Consider the following 18,441-nt stretch of genomic DNA (forward strand, 5'->3'; position numbering starts at 1 on the left):
TAAGAAAACTAGCTAGCTTAATAAGTTCGTATTTAGTATAATCTAAGCGTTATATTAACCTACGAATAGCTTATAAAATTCGCTAAGTAAGTTCTAAAATCTTAAGGGGATATAAATCTTTTTAAAAAGAGATAAATAGACGCTTTTTTAAAGAAGAACTTATTAATTAAGGTTTAAAAAAGTCGTACTATTAATTCAAAGCGTTTAAATAGGGCTATTACTAATATAATTAAGTTATAGTTTAGATTATTTAATATACTAAAGATTAGTAATATTAAATAAGCTAATAAGTATAATATAAATAAGACTAGTATCCTAAAGAGTAAGGGATTTAATAGCTTAGTTTTAAGTAAAATAGAGACTATAATAATATAAAAAAAAGAGCTTAGTTCGCGTACTTAAGTATTTATAATTAAGTATATCTTTATTAATAGTCGAGCTATTAAACTATTAGTTATATATAAGGGAAAGTCGGTATAATAATAGTAGTTTTTACTTAAACTTAACCCTTATACTAGTTAGGAGTTTACAATAATAAATAATAGCTAAATAACTAATAAGACTACTTTTAAATAGTTAAAAATAGTGTTCTTATTATAAACTAAGACCCCCCCCCTTAGGGGGCTTAGTATACTTAATAAGCCTCGATTATTAGTTCTAACTAGCTATAGGAGTTATATAATAATAGAATTTATATAAGAATACTATAAAAATAACGTTTATTTACTATTTTTATTACTATATACTTCTTATATCCTCTAGCTATTAAATATAGCTATTTTTAGACTTATTAAATCTAAATATAAAAAGGAGCTTAGTAAGGAGGATATAATAGACAATTTTATTATTATTAAAAAGTAGTACTTTTTAAGCTACTATTAAAAAGCTCGTTTAGCTAGTCTAACGTTATTAAATATACGAAGTAGGTAAAAAGTAACTAGACTATATCCCTTTAATATAGCTAGACTACTTACTAATTTAATAGTCTTACTTAACCTAGTTATATTAACTAAAAAGACCGTAAATACTAAGTAAATAACTAGTAATATTAAAAAAGCTATTAACTAGGTATTAGCGGCGTTTACTATTAACTAGTTAATACTTAGGAAGGCTAGTGAGCTCTGCGATTAGTTAAAGTTATTTATAAAGCTTAGTCTAGACTATAATACTTAATAATTACTATTTAAAAAAGTAAAAAAGGTATTTAGTAAGTAAGCCTACTATTTAATAATATCTTAGTACTACATTCGAGTTCTAAAAGCTAAAGTTAATTAATTAAGGCCGTAGAAAAAGAAGAGTATACTAATAGATTTAAATACTAGGTTCGCAAATATTTAAGATATATAGAAAGCTTAGGAGGACTTTAGTAATTGTTTAGTTAGTCCTAGTCGATTTATAGGGGTTAAATTACTTAGGGAGAATAATAATTATATTATTATAATAATAGAAGATAGTTAATTAATTAAGTGTAGTTAGTAGCGATGTTTTAATACTATGTTTTGATGGGGTGGCCAAAAGGGGGTGGGTCGACTTACTCGGTGAACATGTGCAAAAGAAAACGAATCACCTTTGATGAACTGTGCATGGGACAAAGACTTTGGTATTTCCTCATTACGACTTCTCATGAGCCAGCGTGTTGAACAACCTGTATCCTCAGTACGTCCTTCTATGATAGACTGATTCTTGGGGCGAGAGCTACCCCAACTGCCACACCAGTCTTTCCGTAACCACAAAGCTGGGTATCTATCCTCCTTCCAAAAGACAAGTGTGAATCCATCCCTTTGTACCATTCGTGATCCGCCAACGTCAAAGTCAGATTGCCAAAGATTCCAAGACCTGCTTCATACGCTCTCTCAACTCTTCGACGGCTTCGTCGGCATGAGGCTGAATGTATGTGATCATGATCTTGTCACGACTTGGGTGTAACTCCATGATGGGGCGCTGGTCATTGTCGATGACCCCGAAGAGCTTGACTCCTCGTGCTTCAAGATGGCCGGCCCATAGAGTTCTGAGTGCTTCAGAGTCCTGAGTGCAGAATTGTGCAAGGCCCGGAAACTTCTTCGGGTCGACCTCGTGGATACCTGGCTTCATTCTATTGTGAAGTTTGCCAAATCTTCCAACGTTGACTGTGATTGACTTGAGGTTCGGGAGTCTGATCAGGGTTGAAAGGGACTCCTTGTTTGCAGTGATGAGGTATCGCAAGCGCAGAAGAAAGATCTTTTCGATGCGAGAGAGGAGGGCGTAGCCAGAAGCAGAGGGCAGAAGCACAGCTTGGTTGTAGATGAACTGTTCGGCCTCGCGGCCTTCTTCCAGAGATGTGAAGAAAGGGACGAACTCGTCTGTGACAGGGACGTATGCTTTGACTGGGCAAAGTTGGCGACTGAGTCCGTCGGGAGTGGCGACCATGAATGGGAGTCTGGTAAAGGTCTTCTCGGTCATGCGTCGGGACTGCTGGTTGATCTGCGAGACAAGGCGAAGCTTCTGGTGGCGCTTGTAGGTCACGGAATAGGGCTTGTCCTCTAAAACGTTGACATCGTTGAGGACCAGCTTGGTGGCCAGGCTGTGATTGTAGGCGAGAGACCAGACCTTGGTATCGTTACTCTTCGCCATATCGATAAGCTGTTCAACAACGTGAAGAAAGACCTCGTATGGCACACTAGCCTTCATCTGAGGCCGCTTATTCACCGCTGCGACAACAGAAGATGGGAAAGGGTCTGCTATGATGGCGGTGATCGTTGTGACTGGTGGTGGTTGAGGTGTGATAATATTGTGATATTGTTGTTGCTGTGGTAATGGGTACGGTCGCGGTAGTGAAAGTGAGAGAAAGGGAGAGTGGGAAGAAATGGATAAGCAGGTGAGTATTTTATACCACAGCAATAGGGAATTTTCGAATTGTAAAGAGGAAGGTGCAGCTCACTCAAAACAAAAAGGAAGGAGCAGGAAAATTGTGAGTGTGATTCAATATGATGAAGAGGAGGCTTCCGGGACCGAGAAGGACGACAGTGGCTGGACGAGACGAGAGACACACTAAGAATCATCAAGGCCATTGAAGCAAGGCTGTTTACAACTGGGATATGATTCCTCTTTCAAGATGAGTAAGGTAAACAAATAATTGGCAGTATTTTTCGCGAGCCCTTCGGCCTATTGACATGGTGTGACGATAGCTTCACCTCAGAGCTTGAGATGGATTACAAGCCGAGGACTGCCACCGTCATAAAGTCACTATCAACCTTACCCTCTGAACTTGCTGAAAGTGTACCATGCGGCCCTCCAAATTGTACATGCATCGGTAATCAACGCTATGGTAGAACGCGACTGGAAATTTGCCTTTGGTCTTACCGTCTTTTATTTGGGCTGGCCGTGGACGGTGACAACTTTCTTAGACAAAAAACAGCATTTTCTGATCGGACCATTGTAGCTATATCTCATGATGATATCACTGGTGCAATGAATTGAGACTTCATGGAGTTTACGAATGAGTATTGTTATTCATACGAACGACTAGCTGTCTGAGACCCAATCCTCCCACTTGTCATCTCTTCGTATGAGCTGAATGATACCTCTTGTATACAATCGAACAGGAGCCAGTATCATGGAACTCTGAATATCGCGAGTACGCAATAAGGAGGCAGGAAACCTCGTGTCCATCTCTGTCCATCAGTGACAAAGACCCATAACCATCACAGCCACTGCACTAAACGCTACGGAATTCGCCTCCGCGAGCCAGATCATCGCGACTGAGCATGTTCAGCTGACCACCGTTGTCAGCCTTCATGGCAAGAATGACCGGGTGACGCTGATTATCGTAGCAATGACAGACGGGGTCGAGGAATTTCATGCGGACGCTGCCATCGTTCTTTCGAATGAGCTCGAGAAGCTCCACGTCGCCGGCACCAGGCGCGTAGCACACGAGCTTGATGCCCTTCTGCTGCAGCTTGGCCCAGACGGGCTTCATCTCTTGACGGTACTTGCGCTCCCACTCGATAAGTGACGGGAACAGCCTGCTGTCGAGGGGAAGTTCCGAGTTGTGCTGGTGGCGCTTTCTTTTGGGGGTGCTGAGGATGCGGATGACGCCAACGTCGATGGCGACTTGCTTGAGGTTGGGCAGCTGAAGGATGGCCTCGAAGTCCTTGCCATAGGCGTAGCGGTACAACTCAGTGATGAAGATGCGGACGCTCTGAATGGAGTGGGTGATGAGACAGTTGGCGGGGCGAGGTCTCATGAGAGCGGCATAGAGGTGCGGGATGCTCTCCCGCTCGCCCACGAAGATGAGGAAGTGGTCTCTGGTGGGACAGATCCAGCCGACACGCACGAAGCCGGGCTCGGCGCCTTCGACGTAGATCATCTCCCGGGGGCGGAAGAGGAGCTTGAACTTGATGCGGGAGCGGCGGTCGATCTGGTTGAGAATGCCGACGATGCGGAAGCGCTTGCGCTGGGGGGCGCGGTTACCGAGCGCGGCGTAGTCGACTTGGTCGAAAACCGTCAGGCCAGACTTGGCGTCAGGCGTGGGGTCACGGGAGGTCCAATAGAGGATTGAGTCGGTCTTTTGCTCGGCCTCCTTGAGGAGGTGGTCGAAGACGAGCTCGAAGACCTTGTGCTTGGGGTCTTTCGGGCCCTTGACGACTGGAAGAGCCTTGCCAAGAGATGACATATCCATGGACGGTGCCATCTTGGCGTCTGGAGTGGATGTCGAGGCACTCATCGCGATGGTTGGAAGCCTCAGAATCGGTTGGAGACTTTTCGTGTGCCTGAGTGGAAAGTGTATGAGAGAAGAAGAGAAGGAAAGCTGATTGAAGAGAGGTAAATAACTAAAAAAGAATAGAGACGTGTGAGTAAGAAACCAGGCGAAAGTCTTTCTTCCATTGCTTGCAAACAGTAGCCGTCAATCTATTCAGACGTGCGGGTAGCCGAAGGAGCGGTATGAGTTGAAGCGGAGGTGGTTTGTTTGTGGTCAATCGATGCGGGAGCCGGGAGATGTTCAGTCATGCTTGATCGTACGGCCTTGACTCTGCTTCGCCTCCCGTACCGTATTCGTCACAGTGCTATTCTGAAATAGTATCAGTGCCAAGTACTTTGAGACTCAGGTTCTGGCCAGCACTGCTCTGGAGGAAGATGGAATGAACTTCCATGGTAGCAAGAAAGTGAGTCCTTGATTTTGGTATGTGAGAGGGAATCACCATTACGACAGACGAATTGGGGGAAGGTTTAGAAGGAAGATGCCATTGAAATGTGTTTTGAGGCGAGAGCAATTCACAAAGGCAAGAAGCAGTGTATAGTGTCAACTTAGGTATTATTAGATGAAGTTGTGATCGCTTTAATCCTTTTTCAACCTTTCTGTGTGACTTTCGCCCCTTTTGTTACAAAGAAATTGAGTCCTCTACAGACTCAAGATTAATCTCCTTTGTAGTTGCCCGAATCTGCGGCAATTTGTTCACACTTCGACTTTGAAGCACATTGGTGACGCTCGCCTTCTTCTGCGGGGGGCTACTGAAGAAGATATCATCAAACAACTTGTTCGAGAACCGAGTCTTCAGATCCTCCAGAGTCCACCCGGCCTCCTTTCCAATATCCGCCATGATCCCGAGGAACTCTTGAATCTCAGCCCTGTAGTCCTCATTCTTCATCTTCTCGAGCCACGGCCTGCCGTTGACGCTGAATTCCTTCCACTCTTTGGCCCAGTGAGGTCGCGTCTTCAACAGTTTCTGAGTATTAGGATCTTTGAGAGCCATCCACTTGTCAAGAACCTGCTGAGCGAACGGCACCCAGATATCCGAGGCCGCGTGGAGAGTAAGAACCTCAATCGAACAGGTGCCCAACTCGTTGCCGCGCTGAGGCGCCATCACGACATTACTTCCTCCCATGATCCTCATCTCCAACGGCATGCGCATGGGACACTTTTCCCGATTCTCTTTCGTATACGCAGTGAGAATCGCATCCCACCAAGCGCGCTGGACAGGGGCATAGTCAACCTCCACAGGCTCATCAGGTCCAAACGTCTTGCCGCCCTTGGCCACGAGCGGGATCTCGACCTCCATGTCGCGCACGCGGACGTTTTGGATCGCACGCTGGAAGTGCAGCGCGTCAGGGACGTAGGTCGTGACCTCCTTGTCCGGGAGGGCCAGCATGGCGAAGCGGGAGATGAGGGTTACGGCCGCCTCGGTGAAGCAGACTTGGTCGACGAGCTTGTCGAGGAGCGTGGTGTTCTGAAGCACGTTCATCGTGAAAGTCTGCACGAAGGAGAGGAAGATGTGGGCGTCGTCGGGGAAGTTCACGACGCCGGCGCTGTTGGTTGTGTCGTTCCAGCAGTTGACCCAGACTTTGTCCGAGTACGGGAACCAAAACCACTCCGAGTAAAAGTCGTTTGTCGCGCGGTCCTCAAAGATCTCCTGATATCCCCGCCTTTCTCCCTCGGTTAGGTTGCGCCAGGGGTCGGCGAGCGTAGCTGGGAGCTTAGACAGGTCGAGATCCGCGGGCGGAGGCACGGCCAGCGCGACGGAGACCTTTTCGGGCTTCAGGCGAGCGTAGGTCATGGGCGACATCTCGAGTGTGATGTGCGTGACGACGCCCATCAGTCCGAAGCAGCCGCTCGCGGCTCGGAGGTGCTCGGGCCTGGTGACTTCCTGCGGCTCTCCGTGGCAGTCGACGTACTCGATGCGACGGACGAGATCGCTGAGGGTCTGGTGGCGACGGCCGGCGCCGTGGCAGATTGGGGCGTTGGAGCCACCCAGGGTGATTTCCACCATGATGACGTTCATGGGCATCGTAACGGTCTTGTTGTCAATGCACCATCGGCGGAGTCTCTCGTTTGTGCAAGCGGTGCCGACCCTGACGAGGTAGTTGCCGTTCTCGAGGGGCTTTTCGGAGACCATGCTGATTGTCTGGAGGTCGTTGGCGGCGGACTCTGGGAAGGGTAGAGCCGTAATGTTGGGCAGCTTGGTGACCTCGTGAAGGCCAAGGAGGGAAATGAGAACATAGCCGTTCTCTGCGAAGACCGGGGACCACGAGTGACCTGTTGAGAAAAGTCAGATATTGAGCGAGCAGATAGAGACATGCTGAAACTTACGGAAACCTGAGCACCGCACGCCCATGTTGTGCGCCTTGGCGTACTTGACAATGAGCTGGACCTCTTGAGATGTCTTTGGCACACATGTGAGAGCTGGAATGTTCTTCACGGTGAGACCCCAGTTCTGGAACTCCGTCTTGTAGTATACCTGACGACTGGTTAGACAAATCGTTTGTCGAGATAAATCATTCGAGCGAGGACTTACTACGATACCGGCTCCTTGGAGCTCATTCTTATTACCCTCGAAGAAGTCCTCCATCTTGGTCAACGTGTTTTGAAGAAGCGCTCTCTCCTTAACAGCAAGCTTATGGATAGGCTCCTTGAGCTTCTTGATACCCCGCGCACCAACCTGGATGACGCAGTCCGCCTCATGCAGCCTCGCCAGCTCCTCCCGGCACCCCAGACTGGGACCCATTTGGAAGCCATTGCCGATCTTCTTGGGGTCATCGCCGGCGAGGAATCTCTTGATACATTTTTGCTCGTCGTCAGTATGCTTGTGGAGAATATTAGAGAATGCGCCATCGGTTTCCGAGTCCTTGAAGACCTGGAGAAGCCTGCGGAGGAATTGGACGTAGTCGACATCTATGTCTTTGTTGATGTAGTCATCGAGAAGGGCTTGTAGACCTGGGACTTCCTTTTTGCTGAATTTGGGGTTGTTGTGGAGGCCCTTGGCAATGTGTCCGATACGTTCGTCGACCGAGTGGTCCCACGCTTTCGATGTGGAAGTCATGATTGAGTTTGGCAGGGTAGTCGAATAGCTATGAATATTGGTTGTGATAGTAAGCAGTAAGCCTGTCAATTCATAACTATCGATGGCAGACTATCAAACGATGGGTATTAGGTAGTAGGATATCCTGCGGGGACTTTATATCTGTCCCAATTCTATGAGATACGCTCAGGTTTCCGCTCACAGAAGAATGCGATACCTAAGAGACCGTTTCCGTCTCTCAGAGCATTAGTTTTCGCGCAGTTCTATGACCTTCAGCCGCATTGAAAACATGCGAAATCAGAAAGTCAATATCAGCCGTGTCTCAAATGAACACTGGGGGCGGGGTGGACTTGGCGACGAAAACGGCAATAGTATTGCCTTCGTGTGAAACAAGCGCCCACGAGGAGAGCCGGTAGTGAATGCCAACGTCTAGGTAGATCATGTGCGGGGTATTACCCATCTGTTGGTATCAAAAGGTGAAGGCGTTTGGGCTCTAGAGGAAAGCAGGCGTCTTGTGTCGGCTTTGGGTCTTCTCCAACTTGTCTGTGAGAGCGGCGCATTAGGCTTTCTGAGAGAACACTCAGTTAAAGCGGGGATCACAAAGTTGATAGCGAAGAACAAAGTCAAGTTCACAAGGCCAAGAATCAGTCAACGGCATCAATACATGCGGGGAGTGGCAAGATCCTTGACCTCCCGCTTGATCAGAAAGGTCCGGCCCGACTTTTAGCCCATCCTCTATGATGGCCTTAAACTCAATCGTTCACAGCCAAAGTGGATCACGGAAACATTAGGAACATCTCTCATGTTTAGGGGGGGGGGGGGGGGTGGAATCTCTTTGGCTTGTGGCGTTGTAAGACATTTGGGGAGGCAGATAACCGGTACCGTCTCATCGGCCGAATTTTGTGGCTTTTCCATTTCTCAGAGATCGTTGACGGGGATTTAATCAGAAATGGGCTTGAAATCAGTCTCGCCCCAGCTCCCGTAGTTTGAGATTGCCAACGCAGACTATCTGGAGCGTCTTTCCTCTATTTTACGATAGACCGACTGTCCTCATTTTGATGGAATTTCTATATCAAAGCCTAGACTATCAGCGGGTAATGGTCGGCCACGAAGGCACAAAGACTATGATCAATGATGAAAAAGCGCCAAGGGAATCTTCTCCAAATATCATTGTCAATCAATCACTGACTGTCCTCTCTCCGCTCGCTGTCTTGGTCTTCAACATCTCTATCCGATGCCGCAAAGATACCTTGTGAATGCTCGGGCAATCGGATCCTGCTCTCACGTCCATACGCAACCCACAGCAGAGCCCACAAGATAATCTGCCCAATTAGAAGCGGTAGTTGAGCAGCAAAGGTCGAGATGCTGTCCGTGTAATCTATGATTATCTGGCCGACTGACCAGCCTATCCAAGATAGGGACACTGATCCCAGCGCTCCGGTCAACGATGCCGATTGGCGGACCATGAAGGCCCAAAGAACTTCATAGAGTGTCAGCTGAGATACTTGAAAAGTTTTTTGAAGGTTCACTTACGAGGCAAAGCTGCTTCGTTAATTCTCCACAGCAATTGGAAAGGACTAGCTTCAAGAAAGCTGAAGCCAGAAACGGCTAGGACGCTCAAGAGACCCGACGTTGTCGCGACTGAAACCATGACAATAACTAGTTGAAGAAACCAGTAAGTATTAAGCCATGTTCCTATCTTCAATTCGAATCGATCATGACCGCAACCTCATTTTAGCATTACATGAATGCCTTGAATGGCATTCAAGATACCAGACGTGCAGAAGTATCCAAGTACACAGAGAATGTCAGTGGAAGAACAAGATAACTTACAGAGCGTCGATGGCAATTTGTAGATCAAGAGACCAGCGAGAATGCTGATGAATACAGCACCCGCTCCGCTGACAGGGTCTTCGTGAATGACACCCTGAGAGGTGAGAGACATCGCCAGGGCGATGGAAAAGACCAAGAATGAGTGTAAAGCGTTGGACAACGATTGCTATCAATTGCATTAGAATCTGAAAGCTGTGGAAGAGGAAGATTCCAGGACGAACTTGGTGCTTCCACCAAACAGCCTTCGCTGTTTTGGCGTAGAACGACTCAGAAGCCGCACGCTGTGAGTAGTAGAGTTTCTGATGCGGAAGAAGCCAGGTAACATCCTTTGGCCCTCCGATAAGATTGGAGAAGCCGACCTGTATGGTGTAGTACAGTAGACTAATGTTGGTGAAGAAAATGATACCGCCAATGTCGATAGTCAGAGAAGTTTTGTTGAAAGTAATTTCTGGCAATGACCTGAGCGAGCTAACAAACCCTTCGAAGGCAACGTTCCAAAAGAGGAAGCGCAGTGGCAACTCCTTGATGGGATACCATGTTATCATGTACTTGACGAGCGTCAACGCGAGACAACTTCTCAAGATGGCGTGGACCCTGGAGAGCAGTACGGCAATATTGTGGAACAATGTGCCGCCTCTCACAACGCTGACTAGAACTGCTCAATCATTAGTCTCTGGCTTGAGGAGGAGGGCGATGGGAATTTCTGAGTACTGTTCGCTGCGAAAGTGCAGATGGCGAATTGGTTGAGCGGCAGATACTGCAGCAAAATGAAGCCTGGCAGTTGCCCCACGAGGGACCAAGTATGAAAGATGAAGATTGCGGATGGCCTGGCGGAATAAGATGGACCTAGAGTGCTCAGTCCGGCCTGCTATCAGTCAGCGGCTGTTCATCTACTGATTGATCTGAGGCATATCATGGGCTTACAAGACATAGTGTGAAGAAGAGAAACTCTACTCCCCATGTGTGAGAAGTAGTGATAAGAGTCGAGGTCTTGGCCATGTTGTTTTGCGCTTGCACTGGTAGGTTATCGTTATTGGAGGAAGAGGATGACGATGCATCATGTATGGTGTTGTGTGTCTGCTCCTTGGGTTGGGGGTGAGGTGCCAAAGACAGCCGGATCCTATCGATACGATGTAGCTGCTCGACCCCTCGACGATTCACTCTCAAGACAGCTTGCCTATGGAACGTGTTCGTCCGAGCGTCGTAAGAGCAGAGAAGAGTTCGCTGCAGACCACCTTCAGAGCCACATTCGAGTATAGCAACTGGTGGGATACGGCAGTGGAAGTGCGTGACCGTCATCAAGTACGTATCCACAAGAGTGAAAGCGAAGGTGCCGCTTCCGGCAGGCGGCCCGGAGGGCTGCAGCAATGTTGGTGGGTCTCGTCGGTCATCTTCATCGCTGTAATGGTGCGGGTTCGTGGTGCTGAGATTGCCATGATTGAACCCCCATAGATGCTTCTCAATGCTCGCAGAGTCGACAATGCCCTCTATGCCGATGAGTCGGGACTTGGCAGGCTGTTTGACCCTGCCTCGTGTTGAGATCAACACTATGGGGAACAAAAGAGCGAAGACCACGGCAAGAGGAAGGAGCCACATGTAGACCTGCCAGATCGACAATCGCATAAAGTCTGAGAGTACGATGCTGGCAATACCAGTGAAGAAAGAGAATGCCATAGGGACGGAGAAGCATGCAAAGTACGTGAAGCCGACGAAAACGACATAACGCATCCCGAAGCTCCTGTCGAAATAAGGCTCTGGTTCGAGGTTGTCCCAATGAATCGTCGCACCGTGAACCTTATCCAGCATGACTGTATCGGCGCCGACCACGCCAGTTATACTGACGCTTGGAAAGATCTCGCTGAGCCTAGCACCCCAGGTATCTTCTACCCGGTGCCATGGGGCTCCGTCTGGCTGGGAAAGGGATATCAACCTGCTGAGGAAGGCTCCACTATCATTGGCGATGGAGAGCTTGGCAAAGGCCTGGAACCCGGAGTCTTCTTTGTTCACTGGGGGTCGATGGCGGTTGGGGAACAGACCCATTGTTGCGTATGCGATGTCTCCCTTGTTAAATTGATCCGTCTGACGCCTCGAGAAACAAGCGAGAGCAGCTTCGATGAGCCGAAGGTCGGTAAGGATCGCGGATCCTTCAAAGTGGTCCACGAGTTCCTTCACAGCCTCCGCGTCGTCCCATGCCCGCTCAGCGAAGTTGCGTTTCGCCAATTCCTTAGGCTCCGCTCGGTCCCCGAGGACATAGAGTCGTATGCGATATTCCCCTGGGCAAAGTAGGAGTTCCGGCAGCGTCCACAGGCGGGATCCCCACTGCCGTAACCACGGCGTGACGTTCTCACGCTTGTACTCAGGAGGCTCAGTGCTGGCAAGGATTGAGGCAACCTTGTCGTTTGCGGATGGCCCGATGGCGATGCTCATTGAATGTGCCGCGCGCACAATGTCGCAAATTCGATAGACGTCCTGACTACTACTCGTCGATCGTGCGATGCCGTCGTCGTTCCTAACACACTCGAAGTCGAGCCAAAATGCCCTTTTGCCCACCCTTTTGGCGGCATCCATGCCCCATTTGGCCAAGATCTCTCGATCCTGTCGTGCAACTTTTTTGTTAGCATTCCTGGTAGCTTCGTCTTGGTAGTCGTGCTTGTTGAGTTCTTCCTCGGTAGCTACCCTGAACTGGAGCCTGGTGTATGAGACGAAGACGAACTCGAGGTCTACATCGTCTCCATGCTGCGCGAGGTAGTCGGAAACCTTGACTGTCTCGTATATGCCTTGTTCAAAGTCCCTGACGAAGCATAGGTATCGTGGACGAAGAGAAGTTGGCGAGCTGTCGACGCGTGACCCTGAAGGTGGCAGAGACCCGCTCAACCTGATGTTATCGGTGTAATGCTGCTCTGATGCTGGAGGCCTTGCTTCTTGCAGGGGACCAGAAAGGATGGCATCTTGCTCTACCAGATGTCGACCTGTAAACGGTCTCTTCTGGATGCTTTCCTCCCTTGAGAGAACGCATACGTTATCGTAGCGTGAGTCCTTTTTGTTGCGAGCATCGACAAGCTGTTGTACAGTTGTCCCAATATTCCCGGCCCAGCAGACCTTGAAATCATGATCAGCTCGGTTCTGGTCAGTCTGTCAAAGCAAGGATATGTCTCATACCAACATACAAAGCACCGGCCATGCCACGAGGAGCTTCAGCGCTGTCACCACTAGTGTGTAAAAGCTAACATTGTACTTCCTTGTCCCAGGAACAAATAAAGATGAGCCGGCCCAGTAAGAGACGCGCAAAACTGGCGAGACTCGGGAAGGTAACTTCCCCAGGCGTGACCATCTCGATGTCTCGGGCAGAACGTCCGGCTCTTGGCCGCACTGAAGCACGAGTGGAACCAAGTAGCCGTCCGATGGCCGGGCCCACCATTCGTGGCTTGGGTCCGTGTAGTCGGGTTCCATCCTTTCAGGATCTCGCGATGCTTGATGAGGCGCGCATAGATCAAATATGCAACGATCTCGCGCTCAACTTAGAAGCAGAGTAGGAATCAGAATGCGCTTGGCGCGTATCAATGGAACGCCTCACTTTTGTGTGGTTTTCGCGCTGAATGTCGTTGCCTGCTTACGCTGCACAGCCACGGCGGCTGAGACCTTGCATGAACCCCTGTCATTGTCGATGAAGTTGCTTCTTCTAGAGGAAGGCGCCGATAGCTCAGACTATTGGCTGGAATTAGTCAATGTGGGGCCACGCAACATCCAGCGCGAAATTGGAAGGAAGCATCGATCTTAACTGTCATGGCTGCACCTTCCAGATATTGCCGTAAGAAGGCCCTATAGGACCCCTGAGTTCCATTCCTGTCACCAACGGTGGCAGGCGCCTCACAGGCTTGTGAGGTCAGGTCAAAGTCCCGTTTGGCGGGATGGTCAGGGGCGAGCCTTCTCGGCGGCAGACTCGTCTTCACCAGGGTTCAGGTTCGATTCCCAGCATGTGCACCAAGAGATGTAGCCCCCAGTTCAACACGGGGGGGGTGAACTCTTTTTGGTATCGACTTTTGGTCTTTTTCTGGTCTTTAGGCGACCTTATACTATGGCATCTCTAGGCTTAAGTCAAGTCGCGAGCCCCTGCCCAAGTCTGAGATTGACGCCTCAGTAAAATTGACTGAAAGGCATGACCTAGATGTCTGCTACTCAAAAGATTGTTTGGGCTATGTCGGATTGATTGATTGTTCTAGAAACATCGCATCATTGATCATCCAATACCTCCCAGCTCATCACGTGACATCATCCTCCCACTTTTCGCACTTGCAGATCTTAACGGAACGAAATATCACGTAAGTCATTCCAAATAGAATCATCGTATAGAATGGAATAACTTTACACTCTTGAGTGGCGGCTGCAGACTGGTCCGTGTAGCTGTCGTCTGAACAACGGTTTCGTGACAAGCTGCAACTGCGAAGTCAGATTGACTCGAGCCCCTCCATATCTCGACGACATGTCTAATCGTCGACTGGTTCCGTCGCTGAAGACGCGAGTTGCAGGTAACTTTTGTTAGTATCCGACTACATGCTCTATCCTTTTGGATCTCAATTGCGCATTTTGGTCAGTCAATACGGCCGACTGAGAGCAAGAAAAACTGCATCCATCCTTCCGACCGTAATACCACAGACAACAACCGAGATTCAGGTGCTGATTCGAAAGAGAGTCTCAGCTCTGTATAGCCATCTCAGTCACATAAGATATCTGTAGTCTACTAGATACCTTATAAGGCCAGTATGAAACACTCACACAAGTCGGAAGGAGCAAGAGGAAATGTCGTTGCATCTCCGGAGATCGGAGCCGAAAGCGGACCTCAGACATCCGAAGCCCCGCTTTCGCCGAGATCCGCCGACCTCACGCCAAAACCGGATTGGGAACCCTGACCGAAAGCTCTGGCCATGGGTATGGATACCGGCCGAGTTTGGCTTATCTTTCAGACTTTTTCCATCTTCCTGGTTCATCCTTTGGCGTCTCACCTCAGACTTCATACTGACTAGCATTGCTATGCCTCACGTTCTTAGTCCGGTGACAATGCTGCATTGCCTGAGAGGCTGAGACGCATGTCGTGCAACAGCACCATCGCTACGAAGGACAGCCACTCCGACATCTAGCCCAGGTCGCACAGCATACGCCGTCTACCAATGGCATTTCGAGGGGAAGTTCTCTCGTTGTACGAAGGAGAAATTCCTACATTCATCCGTATGAATCGTCAAAAGTCAAAACAAGGGATGATTGTTTTTGCTGCTTATGCGGTCAGCGCCCCGCCGAAGCCTCGGACGGTATCTAGCGTCCAGGGATTTCCGCCGGGAATAACTTTTGCGACACACTGCCTGACAGGTTCCACCGTCCTGGGAAGCCACGCGGAACTGGCCAATCCGCAAACCTTCGTGGTGGTATTCTCGATTCCGCCAGACGTTCTGGAAAACTCTCGACAAGGTCATGGGCGAGGCCGCGAAGATCATTGTCGGAGCTGCCAAGGCGAGATATGACTTCATCTATGAACTACACTGTAAAAAGTGTACCCTATCGGAGACGTGAGTGGCATTGTCTTGCACGCAAATGGCGAAAGAGACATGACTTATGTTCTCACCCGTCTCAGCAGTGCTTATTCTCATGGGACAATGGGAGTGGGGCAAACCGAAGCGGACCTCGGCTGAACTCCACACCTCCCCAATCATCGACTCATCTCACACCGGAAAACGATGGGCTCCATTGATAAGAGGAAACGCGGGATTTGGCATTGTTTTTTCCGCTTCCACAGCACCACGACTGCAAGGCTCCAATGCGGAGGAGAAGCTGGGGATTCTCATGAAGCGGGGGCAGAAGCAGTTCCAGACTCTAATTCTAGAGATGCAGCGTGTCTCAGTCTCGATGATACGATACCTCAAAGTCTCGAGGTGAAGCGACACACGCATCCAACCAAATGTCGGCCCTCTTCGTCACCTCGCTCCAAGACGGCGGCCACTCTAGCCCGAGGCGATGCGACCCTAGCTCCGCCGTTATCCCCGTCGGGCTCTGAAGGTCGATCACCTACCCAATGGGCCAATTCTAGTCCTCTCCTCGTCAGGTTGTCCCTTTCCTTTCCCAATCCTGCTCCGATTGCGTGCCTTGAGGATACCCACACCGCGCACCCCACCAGCACCCTTTTCGCGGCGGTGGATCGGATGCGGGTTGCCGCCCACCACACATTCCATGGATCTAGCACCAGGTCCCCTCGCCCCTTGGACGGCGGCGTTGTGCTGCTGGGGGCGTGGGCTTGGGCGTGGGACGTTTGAGAAATTGTCGGTTTGTAAAACTCTTCTGTCTCTCCCTCGCTCTTAGAGGTCCTATCTACTATCCGTGACTCTTGAAGGATTTCTTCGGGGCCGCCCCTCTTGCAAATCTCCCGTTGACTCATTTGCATAGTATACCCGCCTTGTCGACTGCGTCTAGCTGTGAAGGAAGTTTGTTACACCTTGGGTCAGAGATACTACTAGTACGGTTAAAAGTCTCTTGTCCCGAGGCTCGGCGCGCCGTTTCTTGATCTACTTTCCCTGTCCCGATTTCCCCAAGAGCCGCAATTCCCAGGACATTCGGCCACTCTCTGCGTGGAGGGAGATCAAACATCGCGCCGGGCGCCTATCCACACAGGCCTTTGAACCAAAGAAGACCTCGGCAGCAAATCGAATAATGTCCGCAATACACGATTTCGGGACCGGGTCCCACGCAGCCGCCACCGACACGGCGACCGCGACCTCAGCCAGCTCCGGCCAAGACTCGCCACCACTCCGCCCGCTCAAGGAGGTCGAGTCCCGGCACAGCCACCACAGCCGGAGCCGGGCCTCGTCCCACTCGTCCACCGACACCGACCCCCTTGAGCCACTCGAGCACGCCCTGACGCCCGACCTCGAGACCGAGGCAGAGCACGTCGCTCGAGAGCCCATCACGTACACTCGCACCGGCACGAGTATCGGCAGCACCGCGTCACGGCCTCCGGATTACGAGGTCGTATTTGAGCCCGATGACCCAGAGAACCCAAAGAACTGGCCCCTATGGTACCGCGGCTGGACCATCTTCGTCGTCTCACTCTCTACCTGGATTGTCGTGCTGTACAGCACGAGTTATACGGCATCTATCCCCGGCCTCGTTGAGGAGTATCACTCGAGCAGGGTCATTGCGACGCTTGGTGTTACTACTTACCTTCTTGGCTTGGCTGCCGGCAGTTTGATCGTTGCCCCGATGAGCGAGTTGTATGGCCGGCAATATGTCTACCTTGGATGCTTCACCGTTTCATCTCTTCTGATCATTCCCTGCGCTCTTGCAAAGTCTCTGACGACACTGATCGTCGTTCGCTTCTTCGGGTAAGCAATCCACTCTCTCAAGTAATCGGGATCATCTAACACTGTAACCCAGTGCATTATTCGGAGCTGCCTTGATCGCCAACAGCCCAGGAACGGTGGTGGACATTTCAGATGAGGAGTATCGTGCCCTCGCCATGTCCTTCTACTCCATCGCCCCCTTGAACGGTCCAGTCACCGGCCCGATCATCGGTGGCTTTTTGTATCAGTACCTAGGCTGGCGATGGACCAACTGGATTGTCCTCATCATCGCCGGCGTGGGCATCGCGCTCATGTTCACCCTCCGTGAGACCTACGCACCCACCATTCTCCAACGAAAGGCCGCTCGCATTCGCAAAGAGACGGATGATCCGCGCTGGTGGTGCCGCTACGACGAGAAGGTTTCCAAGGTCCACCTTATCAAGCTGAATCTCAGCCGTCCCTTTGTCCTCAGTTTCACAGAGCCCATTCTGTGGTTCTTCAACCTCTGGTAAGACTCTCCCGTCACGCCCCCCACCGCCCCGGCCCAAATATTAACAAAAAGCCCAGGATCTCACTCATCTACGGCATCCTCTACCTCTGCTTCGTCGCCTACCCCATCGTCTTCTCCCAATACCGCGGCTGGGGTCCAGGCGTCTCGGGCCTCGCCTTCGTCGGCATCGGCATCGGCACCATCCTCGCCATCATCAGCGAGCCCATCTTCCGCCGCATCATCAACGCTCACCCAAAGGACCCAATCACAGGCCGCGTCCCGCCCGAAGCCACCGCCCGCGTAATGACCATCGGCGCCATCCTCACCCCCATAGGCCAGCTCGTCTTCTCCTGGACCTGCCTCCCCGCCACGATCCACTGGGCCATTCCCATCGCCTTCGGCATCCCCTTTGGCGCCGGCAACACAATCTCCTTCATCTACGGGTCCAACTACCTCGCCGGCGCGTACGGCATCTACGCCGCCTCCGCGTTGGCCGGCAACGCCGTCATGCGGAGCATGTTTGGCGGCACGCTGCCGCTCGCGGGCACGTCCATGTATAAGGCCATGTCGCCCCAGTGGGCGGGAACGCTCTGCGGTCTCCTCGAGCTCGCGCTCATTCCGATCCCCATCATCTTTTGGCGGTACGGCGAGAAGATTCGCGCAAAGAGCCCGATTATTCGGCAGATGAGGGAGGATCAGGAGAAGAATGAGAGTAAGCGGGCTAAGCAGCTCGCGCGGCTGGAGAGGAAGAGGGAGAGGGAGGCTGCTGCTGCTGCTGCTGCTGCTGCGGCTACGGGTGGTAACAGCGAGAAGTCGACGGGCGTGTTGGCGAGCGAGGAGCAGACCGAACCTCGAGACATCGAGAAGAGTGCTTGAGAGAGGTCATCATTCTCTTGCAAGCCCATTGAGAAGAAGGAGGATGTGTCTGATGTATGGTGTGTCCGTCGCGACACAAATTAGAAGAGGACTGTATACCCCCTTAGCCCTTCGAAAAGATCTATTGTAGCATATACGGCGTTTGGAA

At 50.5% G+C, this 18,441-nt stretch overlaps 6 protein-coding genes across 6 annotated transcripts; 1 reads left to right on the plus strand and 5 right to left on the minus strand.

Annotated features, from left to right (window-relative positions):
• Positions 1 to 1,812: 1,812 nt before the first annotated feature.
• Positions 1,813 to 2,667, minus strand: CLUP02_06401 (uncharacterized protein; the record flags this gene model as incomplete). The annotated part of the gene is made up of 1 exon (XM_049285400.1): positions 1,813 to 2,667. One exon carries the CDS (start codon positions 2,665 to 2,667, stop codon positions 1,813 to 1,815), a length of 855 nt encoding a protein of 284 aa, XP_049142543.1.
• A 1,027-nt stretch (positions 2,668 to 3,694) lies between these two features.
• CLUP02_06402 (uncharacterized protein) lies at positions 3,695 to 4,702 on the minus strand (the record flags this gene model as incomplete). The annotated part of the gene is made up of 1 exon (XM_049285401.1): positions 3,695 to 4,702. One exon carries the CDS (start codon positions 4,700 to 4,702, stop codon positions 3,695 to 3,697), a length of 1,008 nt encoding a protein of 335 aa, XP_049142544.1.
• Positions 4,703 to 5,357: 655 nt separating this feature from the next.
• Positions 5,358 to 7,793, minus strand: CLUP02_06403 (uncharacterized protein; the record flags this gene model as incomplete). Its single annotated transcript, XM_049285402.1, has 3 exons — positions 5,358 to 7,009; positions 7,064 to 7,211; positions 7,269 to 7,793. The coding sequence occupies 3 exons, from the start codon at positions 7,791 to 7,793 to the stop codon at positions 5,358 to 5,360; spliced, it is 2,325 nt and encodes a 774-aa protein (XP_049142545.1).
• Positions 7,794 to 8,265: 472 nt separating this feature from the next.
• CLUP02_06404 (uncharacterized protein) lies at positions 8,266 to 8,576 on the minus strand (the record flags this gene model as incomplete). Its single annotated transcript, XM_049285403.1, has 3 exons — positions 8,266 to 8,315; positions 8,373 to 8,468; positions 8,537 to 8,576. The coding sequence occupies 3 exons, from the start codon at positions 8,574 to 8,576 to the stop codon at positions 8,266 to 8,268; spliced, it is 186 nt and encodes a 61-aa protein (XP_049142546.1).
• A 283-nt stretch (positions 8,577 to 8,859) lies between these two features.
• On the minus strand, positions 8,860 to 13,055 carry CLUP02_06405 (uncharacterized protein; the record flags this gene model as incomplete). The annotated part of the gene is made up of 8 exons (XM_049285404.1): positions 8,860 to 8,894; positions 8,962 to 9,252; positions 9,306 to 9,431; positions 9,606 to 9,771; positions 9,827 to 10,260; positions 10,317 to 10,470; positions 10,530 to 12,721; positions 12,773 to 13,055. 8 exons carry the CDS (start codon positions 13,053 to 13,055, stop codon positions 8,860 to 8,862), a joined length of 3,681 nt encoding a protein of 1,226 aa, XP_049142547.1.
• A 2,013-nt stretch (positions 13,056 to 15,068) lies between these two features.
• CLUP02_06406 (major facilitator superfamily transporter) lies at positions 15,069 to 18,293 on the plus strand (the record flags this gene model as incomplete). Its single annotated transcript, XM_049285405.1, has 5 exons — positions 15,069 to 15,163; positions 15,496 to 15,891; positions 16,106 to 16,969; positions 17,022 to 17,435; positions 17,495 to 18,293. The coding sequence occupies 5 exons, from the start codon at positions 15,069 to 15,071 to the stop codon at positions 18,291 to 18,293; spliced, it is 2,568 nt and encodes an 855-aa protein (XP_049142548.1).
• Positions 18,294 to 18,441: the final 148 nt, after the last annotated feature.

This window comes from Colletotrichum lupini, chromosome 3 (assembly GCF_023278565.1).
Source record: "Colletotrichum lupini chromosome 3, complete sequence".
Lineage (NCBI taxonomy): Eukaryota > Fungi > Ascomycota > Sordariomycetes > Glomerellales > Glomerellaceae > Colletotrichum > Colletotrichum lupini.